This window comes from Balaenoptera acutorostrata, chromosome 4 (assembly GCF_949987535.1).
Source record: "Balaenoptera acutorostrata chromosome 4, mBalAcu1.1, whole genome shotgun sequence".
In the NCBI taxonomy this organism is placed as follows: Eukaryota; Metazoa; Chordata; class Mammalia; order Artiodactyla; family Balaenopteridae; genus Balaenoptera; species Balaenoptera acutorostrata.
The window spans coordinates 27,713,256-27,725,338 of NC_080067.1; the positions used below are offsets into that span (position 1 = coordinate 27,713,256).

Genomic DNA, 12,083 nt, shown 5'->3' on the forward strand with positions numbered 1-12,083 from the left:
TGAGCAGAGGTATGTAATACACCGTGCACCCTCACGAGATACTACAGCAGATTATCTTTTAGTCACGTCATAGAGCCCAGAGGAGAACGCCTGGAAACGGTTTGGGGAGAGGGTGGTGAAGTCCCCTCCTCCGTGGACTGGAGTCGTTTCCGCTCTCTGCTAGTCTCGCGCCGCCGCAGGCTAGGCAGCGAGGGGACTCCGGATCCCGGTTGCCCGCAGCATCTCCCCAGAGTTCTCCTGAAAAACCAGCGGGTTAGGGATGCTCATCTTTTGCTTGTCATTATAGATCTGCTTCTTATTAAGCCCTCATGAGTTTTTAAGTTGCTATGCGTAGTTTTTGCTTCTTCTGGCCGGGCAGAGGGAGCCCCGAGCGTCCCGGAGCCAAGCCGGGTACCACGGAACGGGGCAGTGGCCGTGGGCGGGGCGTCTTCACAGCGTCCGGCTGCGCCGTGCCGCCGGCGGGAGGCGGTAGCGGCGGCGGCGGGGCCTGAACGGCGCGGGGATTGGCTGCGGAGGGCGGAGACGTCAGGCTCCCGCGGCCGGAGCGGCGGCCCGGCTCGGCGCGGCGCAGCGCAGTCGGGTCGAGCGCTCACCACAGAGAGGAGGTTTCCTAGGCCGTCCCGCCTTCTGCCGCCGTCGCCGGGCTGCGCCGCTCGAGCCCGGACGCGCCTCTGCGCTCCTCGCCGCTTCCACCCCCGCGGCCGCCGCTCTCCTCGACGTCCGCACACACACCATGACGAAGAAAGAGAAGAAGTCCTTCAACCAGAGCCTGGCCGAGTGGAAGCTCTTCATCTACAACCCGACCACCGGAGAGTTCCTGGGGCGCACCGCCAAGAGCTGGGGTGAGCGGGCGGCGGTTGGGCGCCGGGGCCGGCCGCGGTCCGGGGGGCGCCGGGCGGGGTCGGGTGGGAAGGGAAGGCGGGAGGCGGCTCCCCGCGCGGGGGCCCCGGGAGCCGCCGCTGCCTCCGCCCGCAGCGGTTTTCGCCGCGGCCGCCAGACTCGAACGCGGCCCCATTCATTTCTCGCGGAGTCGGGGGGCGGGCGAGCGAGGCTGCGGGGCCCGCTGGCAGCAGCCGCCGGGCCGCGCCGGTTCCTTCCTCCCTGCCGGGAGCGGGGCGCACGTGCTGCCCGGGCCTGCGGCGCCGGAAGCCGGTAACCCCTGTCCCAAACCCTGAGCGCGTGGGGGCCGAGTGCCCGGCCTCCTTTGTACGGAGCGCGCCGGCCCTGGGAGGCCCTGGCGGAGGCGGCCAGCGGCGCCGAGCTGTTTGGGGAAGCCCGACCTTGCCCCACGCCCGGGGAGAGGAAATTTCCACTCCCGCCGCTATCTTGTGACTCGTCCACGCTGCCACCCCAGCGGGTCGGAAGAGTGTGAGTGTTAAGTGTGTGGTCTGCACGCATGTTTTAAGCACACAAGTACGCGGTACACGAAAGTGCGCTTGAGTTTGGACAGTGAAAAGACCCTTTAAAAGGTTGCTTTCTCCCTAATTCCTTTTTAATGACACAGGTTTTCTTACCAACATGCTTCATTGGGGGAAAGTAAATCCGGTCTGAATGGCAGTTTTTTTCCTGTGCCTTCAAAACGTGTGATGATTGAATTTGCTAGCAGTTTTCCTCTGCATGGGTTCTTTGTTTTAAAAGAAATATTTAAACCATCCGCCAGTGTGGTGCTGCTTTAGAGTGACTTTTTTTTTTGGAAAAATTATGTTAATGTCTGAATAAGGACTAGTGCCTCTTCCTCCTCCCCCCTGTACACTTAAGTAAACTACTTTTTCTTTCCTTTTGAAAGACATTTTGTTAGTTGGTCATGACAGACCTTTTTTACTGAGTGAGAATATTTCTAGAGTTGAGAACAATTTGGGCACGACATTGTCAAGAGAAGCACGAAGAGAGTAAATTTGCTCTGACTTAGAAAATAGACTGGCTGCTGCTTGAAATCGGCTCCTCCAGAGTGGAAAGGCGGCTTAAAGTCCTATCACAAGCGGAAAGGGACCTTGGAGGTTTTTTAGCCCAAACCCTGCTTTAGAGACGAGAAAAATGAGCCCCAGAGAGGCTGCGATTTTGCTTTGTGTAAAATTACATATTACAAAGAGCCAAGAAAAGAACCAGTTGTCCTTTAATCCTAGTCCAGCGGTGGTATTATTTTACAGATGCCTTGCCTAACTGCATGGTAATCACTCACGATTTTTATTCGAATGGCTGTCTGTGGGGAGCCCACTAATGTGATGAGGAAATAGATCTTGCATCTGGAATTAAATGGGGGAAAAAACTGTAAACAGTTATTATTGTTTCTAGAGTGTACTAACTTTCTGCTGAAGGAATTTTTGAGTGGTGGAGAGGGGTTAATTTGTGTAGACTACCTTTCTCAGTGCCTTCTCATTTCCAGTAATAAGTATCTGCACTTTGTGTTAGAATGACATTTCTTAGTGCACGTTGTGCACTAAAACTATATGCTTTTGGGGTAGAGATTTTATTTGGTACGTGCATTTAAATAGATGACACGCACAAATTATCAGAGTATGCGGCATCATGTAAGGGCAGTGGGAGTAGTAGAGGTAAAGTTGGGATTAGTTTTGGAAGGATTAAGGCAAGACCTTTTTTTCAAAATCGAAAATATCAACAAATAGTAAATTTCTGGGTTTATTGTAACAATAGTAAGCCAGCGGAGAATGGCATAAATAGGTGAAAACTATCCATAATCCTATCCCAATATAAGGGCACTCACTCCAAGGAAATGTGGAGGAGTGGTGCCTGGAGGCTGAAATCCATACTCAGCTCACTGGGCTGTGTACCCTAGAGCGTGGGGTCTGCGTGGAGAAAGCATATCTTCTTGTAGTTCTCAGAAAGGCAGTGTATGAGCGAGCTGCCTGATCTCATCACCCCAGAGATTTCCACCATTCATATTTCGGTATATGTCTGGGCAGACTTTAAAAATGTGTATAATGTTGTTATTAATTTATTTTAACAAAAAGAGATCATACCGTAAGTGTTGCTTTATAATCTTTTGAGTATATTGTGGGCATCTTCCCATGTTAATAAATAAAGACCTATATCACCACTTTTAATAGCTGGCTAGTGTTCCATTGTATAGTTAGACGTACTGGGATTTTTTTGTTTTTTTAAGTTTACTAATGTGTACCATATGTATACATGGGAGATACCCAGGGTAATAGGAGTAACTCCTGATTTTTTTTTTAACCAGTGCATTATTGTATGTATTGGTCCCTCCTCCTCCCATTCCCTTCATCCTTGTACATTTTTGCAAATTTATTTCCTTGAGATATGTTTCTACTGGTGGAATTTCTGGGTTGTGGATAATATATGTACCTTTTATATTCTGAAAGCATGTTATAGGCTTTTTTTTTAAACCTCATTTGTGCAAATTTTTCTTTTAGTCGCTTTTGAAATTAATGGCGGGGGGGGGAATTATTACATATTTTTTTGACCTAGGTAAATTTGCTGGGCTGCTGGCATATAGAGAAAACCTTTCTCTACCTCAGGGATTCTATAAAGACATTCATTTAAGATGTTTCCTGATTTTATTTTTTACATTCAAGTCTTTAGTATATTTGTCTCATGTAATCTGAGGTTCCTCTCCAAGTGCGTTATATATATTAAAAACACATGTTTAAAAAGCAATTTTGCAGTTTACCTTGGGGTTAAAGTGAAAATACATGTTTCATCTCATTGCCTTATTTAAAACAGCTATGTGAAGAATTTGATTAGCTTCTTGTATATTTGGCTAATATGTTACACTTGGTTACGGCAGTTTCAAAATGCTTATATACGTGTACTTACCTCATTCCATTTTCACAACTTTCTAATGCACACCATGTAGGTGATCAAAGTGTTCCTAAGAGCTGTTTTCTCAAGCTGGACAGTAAGGATGCATCAGGAATAAGTAGTTGCCTTTTATGAAAACACGGGACAAAGAAAATTTAGCACCTTGTGGCTGTGTTGCATATAGTAAACCTAAATGCATTACGTACAATTAGAGTAAAAGCCAGCTCAAAGATCATCTAGTGTTATTTAATTGTAAACAGTGGACCATGTGTTGCAGTTAACATTTTAAAAAATAATGAAATAGAATAGAAAAATTATCAAAGTTTATTCTGCCTGATAAGTTTATTCTAAGGGAAAATGTCATTCTGTGAAACTTTTTGTATTTTGGACATTCAGATACCCTGATGTAAAATGTATTTCTTACTGTGGCTCACAATCAAGAAAAGCTTGAAAGCCACTAATCTAGCCCTGTGCCCTCATTTTCATACGTGAGAAAATTGAACCCACAGATCTGATCTGTCAGAATTCACTTACTCAGCTAGTGATAGAATCCTTGGCCTCAGACTGTCCAAGGACAGAGCTTTTTTTTTTTTTTTTTAAACATGATGTGATGTCATTTAATGACATCTGCTTGTGGGCTTCTTTGGAGTTCATTATCTTAAGATTATCTGTCAATACATGCTTTATTTTAACATTGACCTAAAACTCAAGTTACTGATTCCAAGCAGGGTCAGGATTCTGGACCAAAACTACTAATATCTACATTTTGTTCATGTGCTTCTCTTTTATTATAGGTCCATGAAGTGCTCTTTTTTCAGTCACCTGCTCCCATTCTGGGTCATGCCTCAGTAAATGCTCTGCTTTGGAGATCAGGCTCCATCCCATCTTGTGTGTCTGACTGTAGGGGAGAAGGCAAGTGTGTTTATTTTCCCAGTTTTGTAAGGTATTCTTTGTCCTGTGGAGTGACATATTAAAGAAACTTTACAAAAATTTGCACTGTTGGGAAAGTAACAGGACTTGCCTTACCCTGTGTGCAGGCTGTAAATGAAGGGCAGTGGTGGGTGTGGCAGCGGCAGCAGCTGAGGCTAATCGAGCTTTCCCCCGGCAGGAGGCAGCACTTCTGGACCGCTAGTGGGAGGGAGGGAGGGAGGGGGCAAGTGTGTGTGTGATGTTCCAGATCCCTTTGTGATTACTGTAGTGTGTGCTTTACTGTGTTAAAGAGCAGCCTCCCCTCACCCCCGGAGTAATTCCACTTCTTTGAAATTGACTTTTGAATTTATATGTTTAGAATTAATTTAGTTGTACTAAAAGAAGTTTAAAAACCCTCCTGTCCTTAGTAATAACTTTACTGTGATTTATCATCGCGTTTGATTAAGGACCGTTTAACGCTTTTATGTTACAGTTTTATTGAAATATGCCAAGAGTACATGGGCAGCACACATGTATGAGCAGGAAAAAAAAATCACATGTACAATAATTTTAAAAAGTGAAGGTTAGTCTTAGGAGATATCACTTCCCCTTCCCCTCCCTCTTTCGACTTCCAGCATTTCCATTATGGTTAAGCCTCTACTAACCTAGCATTTAAAAAAAAGGAATTGTGTAATAGGAGAAAAAAAAAATTAACTTTGGAAGATAAATTTATTATGTTCTAATTATGCATTGATTACATTGATTTTGAAGTAAAACCTGTCATCTTTAATCACATAGAGTAACCACTGTTAACATTTTCCTATGTATGAAGTTTTTTCAAATGTATAAATAAAATTTGAAAATACACAGTTAGATACCTAGTTTTATCACTTAACGTTTAAGGGGAATGTTTTTTATTCCTCTGCCACTTTCTGTTGAGGTATCCCGGGCCCTCTCCATCACCTCTGTGGGGACTGTCCACATTTCCTGCTAGAACTTACATGTTCTGGTGGCTTTAGTTATTATCTCCATTTGAGACTCCCAAATCTGCATTTGTAGTCCCTAAGGCTTTTTTACATTCTTATTACCAAATGCCTGTCAGAAATCTTCAGTTGGATGTTTCATGGGCACCTCTTCGTGTAACTCTGTTGCCCTCGGGGCTCCTTAGCATGACGTGCAGACTCTTTGCAGTCTGGTTGGCACACTTCTCTCCTGTCATCTCTGCTCTTCCACATAGTTCTCTCCCACCGCTTTTGGGCCTGTTTCCTAGCTTCTGAGCCTCTCCTTCCTTCAACTTGGCCTGGCTACTCAGATGTCAGCTGTGATGGCCTGATCTCTGGTAAACATTTTCGAACCATTCTTTGCCTTGAGACTGGGTCAAGTGCTCCAGTGTATTCTATGACACCTTTTTCTAGTATAGTATTTATGACTTCAACAGTATTGTTGTTGCCCGCTTATTAGACATAAGCTTCTTATTCACATCTTACCTGTCTTGAATTCCCTAACACCTAGCCTGTTGCCCGGCACTTAGTGGGAATGTAATAAAAATTGGTTGAATGAATGAACAGTATTATGAGATGTTCCCAGTCTAATTAAATGTAATTAGTCTTCTGCAACATTGTTTTTAATGCCTTTGATGGTTTTGGTGTATCATAGCATAATGGTTCACCCAGTGTTTGGGCATTTTCCTTTTTTTTTTTTTTTTCCTTTTTGCTACAGCACTGATGGTTTTCATAGTTCAGTGTTCAGAAAAAGCTTCCACTTAACTTTCTCAGGGGAGACTCAGCTGAGTTTGACATGCCTGGGTCGTGCATCTGATTAGGATAACAGAACCAGGGTAATTATCCAGGCCTCCTGTGTCCTGCTTTATTGCTCTATTCCGCTTCTTACATGGCTCTTACGAGAACTTCATAAAGATTTTTTTTTTCTTTTTAAACTTACCTGCTCTCAGATTTAATGGGGGTTTATTTAATAGTGTCATCCTCTCCCTACAGGGTGCTATTTAACTAATAATATTTTTAAAAAGAATTCCCTAACTTAACAACCTCCCCATATCTGTTTAAACTTTGTTACTGAGTCATTGGTGGAGCTGGCTCTTACTTATGACTTCCTCCTAGTATTTTGCTGATGCCATGGTAAGGAATTGACCCTTGTCCACAGCATGAGGTACTTTTCTTTTGATGGTTTCTGGCCGGTTGGCAGTATCTGGTCCATAAAAAGTGGCCCTTACCCCTACTCCATACTTCTCTAGCCATTCCTTTCCTGGTTCTCTTGTTTCCTAAATGTAGATTTCCCAGGTGCTGTCTTTGGCCTTGTTTTCTCTTCATCTTCTTCATCTCATAAAACAATTGCAAAGATTACTGACAGATTTTACTTCTTGGTTAACATCTCTCTGAGATTCCAGTTGCTTCTTGCATATCCCATAAACCTGAGAGTGAGGCTTAGACAACTCCAGTACCTTGTTTATCAACTGATAAACAGAGCTCTTTCCCCTTCCTCCACTGAAGTTGTGAGTGGCTTCTGTATTTGCAGTTTTTGAAGACTGTCACTACCATTTCTGTCATCTGGGCTCTGAACCTGGCCAAACCATGCCAGTTGTGCTTCCATAACATCTCTTGAATCTCTTGGTGACCCACACCCTCATTACCACTGCTACAGTTAATTCAGGAATTAATTTTCTCTGACCTACTCACCACTCCCCCACCTCACCCCACCCTCCAGTATCTCGTGAAAACAGGCATTCAGAGGGAGCCCAGGGTGCTTGTTTTTCCTAGCTTCATAATGCTAACCACCTGTTGCACATTGCAGAGCCCTCAACATTCCCACCAACCCTGCCCTACTTCTTCAGGATCTGGTAGTGCCTTTTCTTGTAAATTCTCTGATTAAAAAACTTAAAGCACCAGATGAAGATCTTTTGTAAATTTCTTTCAAAATTGGTCTGAGTTTAAAGAGACCACTGGCTTTCCAACTTTTATTTGCTGCTTATAAAAAGTGTAGTGTTGTTGACTGGGGAAGTTGGGCTCTTCTGGTGCAGCCCCAGGAAGATCCAGGTAATCAGTTGGAATCATTGTGACCTAAACCAGTATAACTTCACTGCTATCAGAGTATTTCTAAGGCTGCAGCTTTGGTCAAGCTACTCCCTGTACCCCAAAGCTGTTGGGATCCCCACTGCTTTCAGAAGGTTTAAATCAGTTCCAGACAGCCTGGTATTCCGGATATATTACATATTGGCTTAGAACTACATTTCCAACCTTATATAATCTGTCATTTTACACCCTGCTCCCCGTATACCACATGTCATAGCCAAATGGGTATGTCTAAGGCCCCTTGGTCTAGAATGCCCTACTCATTCCCTCTCCCATGCCCTTCATTCTCTGCATCATAAATTCTCCCCTGCTTCATAGATCTAGCGCCCTCTCTGCCATAAGCCTTCTCAGACTTGCCCAGGTGAAAATAATACATTTATCGTCTATAACACCTAAAAATTTTGTATCCTGGATTAGAGTTGTTTATATACATTGCTCCTACTAGCTGGATGTTCTCACAGAGCAGGAATCACAGGTGCATTTTATGTCCCTACAACATCTAGCACATAGTAAGCACTTACTATTTTTTTGATGAATAAATTGTCATTTAGTCAGTTTCCACTTGTGATTCACCTGGTCCTTGGGCTAAAGTTGAGAGTATTTTGATTAATTGGTATAGCTCCACACCATGAAAGTCTTGTTTGTGGAGAAACTTGTTCATCATTCCCCTCAGCTCACCATGATTCTGTTCCACTAAATTTCTAATTCACTTAAGTTTCCAGCTAGGGCATCGTAGTCAAAGTGAGCCTGTGGGCCTATGTATTTTTGCTTGATAAGTCTTAGAAGTTTACCAGTATACTGAGAAGATGATCAGACTAGGACTCAGAATATAGACCTGAATTAGAATTCCACATCTCCATCTAAGCTTAGGTAAGTCATTAAAAATCTCTTGGTCTTAGTTTCCTCTGTAAGGGAGAAGTTGCACGAGATAGTTTCAGATGTCGCATTGGAATGAAAAAGAAGGCCTATATAAATGCTTTTGAACAGGAGGCTGCAAACTTTTTCTTTAAAGGACCAGATAATATTTTAGGCTTTGCCGGGAATACAATATGTGTTGCAGCTACTCAGCTCTGCTGTTAGTAGCTTGAAAGTGGCCGTAAATAATATGTAAACTAGTGGCCTAGCTGCGTTTCAGTATTTTATTTACAAAAACAGGCAGCAGCCGTGATTTGCTGACCCTATGCTTTAGAAGTTAGTGGTCAGTGTAGGCTAATCCAAGAAAGCTGAACGTGTCTTAAATGGAATGTGGACTCTTGGCTTTGTCCTTTTCATATAACAAAAGTAACTTCATTATTTGAGTTTTTATAGTACAGATGTGAATAGTCAGTAAGTCCACTGTCATCCTCAGCTTCTTCCCTGGGTAACCACTGTTACCTATCATACTTTTTAAAACATATGTGGTATATCCACTTTGGATAAAGGTCTAACAATTTCCTGTAAAAGTAAATATACACTTCCCCATGATCCCCAGCAGCTGTAGGTGTTTACCCAAGAGAAATGAAAACATATGTCCACAAAAATACACAAAATATTCATAGTAGCTCCAAACTGGAAAGAGCCCAGGTGTCCGGCAGTAGAATGGATAAACAAACCAATGTCCACACAGTGGAATACTACTCAGCAGTAAAAAGGAGCAAACTACAGATAACACAAAACATGGGTGAATCCCACAATTAGGCTGAGCAGAAAAGAAGCTCTACCGAAGAGAATATACTACTGTATAATTTCATTTCTTTGAAATTCTAAGTCAAACAATACTTAACTATGCTGGGGAAAAGCCCACGATGGTGTTTGCCTCTAGGATGGTGGTCATGGGGATTGACTGGGAAGGGGCATGAGAACTTTATAGGGTGATGGCAGCGTTCTGTATCTTGATAGCTGTTTGAATCATAGAGGTGAATGGATTTCTCAACAACCATGTCATGGTACCTTGGAGATTTGTATATTTCACTGAATGTAATTTTCCCTCAATTTTAGTTAATATGCATGTTGAAGTGTTTAGGGGTTAAGTGTACTGACATTGCAACTTGAAATTCTTAAAAAAAATAGGTGGTGAATAGATGAGATAAATGTAGTAGACTTTACTGTAGAATCTAGGTGGGGTTTATGCGTGTTCACTCATATTTCTTTTAACTTTTCTGTGTATTTGTAAATATTCCTAATTGGATGTTGGAGAAAAAAGAATACATGAATATATTCATGTTTCTCTTCACTACCTTCTACCAATCGCAGTCTTTTGCACAGATAATGATTGCTTATCAGTTTTCCTACCAGTCCTTTTTCAACACACTTATATATGTGTATATGTATATATATGTGTGTGTGTGTGTGTGTGTGTATGTATATGAGTATATATGGACTATGTAGGAATAATTAATTTTCTACTTTACATGAGTAATAGGAAGAATGTATGTTCTAGAACTTCCTTTTTTTCACTTAATATGTCTTGACTGTTTCCATGTCTCTGTCCCTCTCTCTCCCCCGCCCCTATTTATTTAGCTCATTCCTTTGAGTCATTGCATAATATTCCATAGTGTAGGGATATATATCCAAGATATATATATATATATTTCTTTGTGATGAATATTTAGATTGTTTCCAATTTTTCTCTTGCACATTGTGCAGTGCATGTGTGCAACTATTTATCCAGGGTAGACACTGAGAAATGGAATCACCGGTTTATAGTATATGTTTATTTTTATATTAATTTATTGTCCTCCAGTAAAGCTGTACCAATGTATACTCCCACCAGCAGGGATCAAATTCCCTGTTTCCCTTCAACTTTCTGAGCATTGGTTATTATCACTCTTTAAAAATTTTTGCCAGTTTGATGGGACGCTGATGTCTTGGTTGGTTTAATTTGCAGTATCTCTGATAACTGCAACTTATGTTTGCTCAGTTTTCATTTCTTTACAGTGACCTGCTCATCTTTTTGCTGTCTTTTGTCTCTTAATTCTTTTATTTTAAAAATTGTACTTGTTTAAATAAATATTATCACAAATTTAACAGTCTTTTATAGGCTGTTCCTGATCACTTATCCCAAAATATATTGAATAATTCATCATTTTCTCACTGATTTGAAATGCCAGCTTTGTTACATGGATATTATATGGATCCTTTCTTGATTATTGTTGTGTTTTGTTATTAATTGGTATCTCTGTTCCTGTGTCATTATCACTCTATAGCATGTAAGCTCTATGTAAGCATTTAAAATAAAATAAATTGGTGAAATTTGTGAGAGTACTGTCTGTTTAGTTTTGGTATCTGGAGAGTGCTAGCCTTATAAAGATTTAGGTAACTTACGGAGCATACAAAAAGGATAGCTTGTGTGTAGAGAAAGATCTACTTATTGAAAATTGGGAGAACTAACTAAAGCCATTTGGACATAGTGTCTCTTTTAGAGATAGAGCTCTGTTTATTTCTTGTAAGAACTTCTGATTTGAATGTGTTTATTTTCTTTAAAAATCATATATTTCATCTATTTTTGAGCTTACTAGTTGGAAAGTGGTTTTATTGATAAAATTAATGATTTATTTTTGCATTTGTTTCCATTAACTTGTGCTTGTATCTTAAATCTCCTACTTTCCTTGAATTTATTTTAGTCTTGAATTTAAAACCTGGCTTTTTTGGTTTGTCTTGATTTTTAGTGAATGCATATAAGGCTATGGATTTTCCTTTGTGTTCTGCTACGTGATTGTTTTGAATTTTGAATATTTTGGGTTTTGTTGTCTTTTTAATCCAAAGGTTATTTAGCAGTCCATTTTCTAAATTTTTGTTATACTTCTCTAACATACTTTGATTGTGAAAAATGTGGCCTTGATTTTTTTTTTTTTTTTTTTTAGGTTTGTTATTTTTTATTTTGTTTTGGTTTGGTTTTTTGAAATTTAAGTCATGGTCAGTTTCAAGGCAATGTTCCAGGTTTATAAAGAGTATATTTTCTGGTGACTACAAAGTTTTACATATATTAAATAACTATTAGTTGTGTTTTTAAAATATTATCCTTTTTGTTATTGTTTACCTGATCTGTGGAATTCTGGAAGAGGTACGTTAAAATCTCTACAGATGATTGTGATAAATTTTGCTTTACATATCTTAAGCCACTTAGCATCACAAATGTTCATGGCTTTTATGCTGTATCTTCTTGATGTGTTCTGTTTACTTTTTATTAATAGAGATTATCTTTGCTTTGTTAATGCCTTTTGACTTGAATTCTAAATAGTTTGCTTACAGTAATAATGCCACATCTACATTTCTTTTTGTGAGCCAAGGTCTACTTTATTTTCAACCAGTATGTGTTATAATTTTAGG

General features: G+C 40.9%; 1 protein-coding gene across 1 annotated transcript in view; it reads left to right on the plus strand.

Moving 5' to 3' along the window:
• Nucleotides 1-262: 262 nt before the first annotated feature.
• The window catches only part of ATP1B3 (ATPase Na+/K+ transporting subunit beta 3), a 41,823-nt gene continuing 30,002 nt past the window's right edge, over nt 263-12,083 (plus strand). The window contains exon 1 of the mRNA XM_057545724.1: nt 263-842. Within this exon, the coding sequence (XP_057401707.1) occupies nt 734-842 (109 nt within the window). The 5' untranslated portion in view covers nt 263-733. The remainder of the gene's footprint in view (nt 843-12,083) is intronic.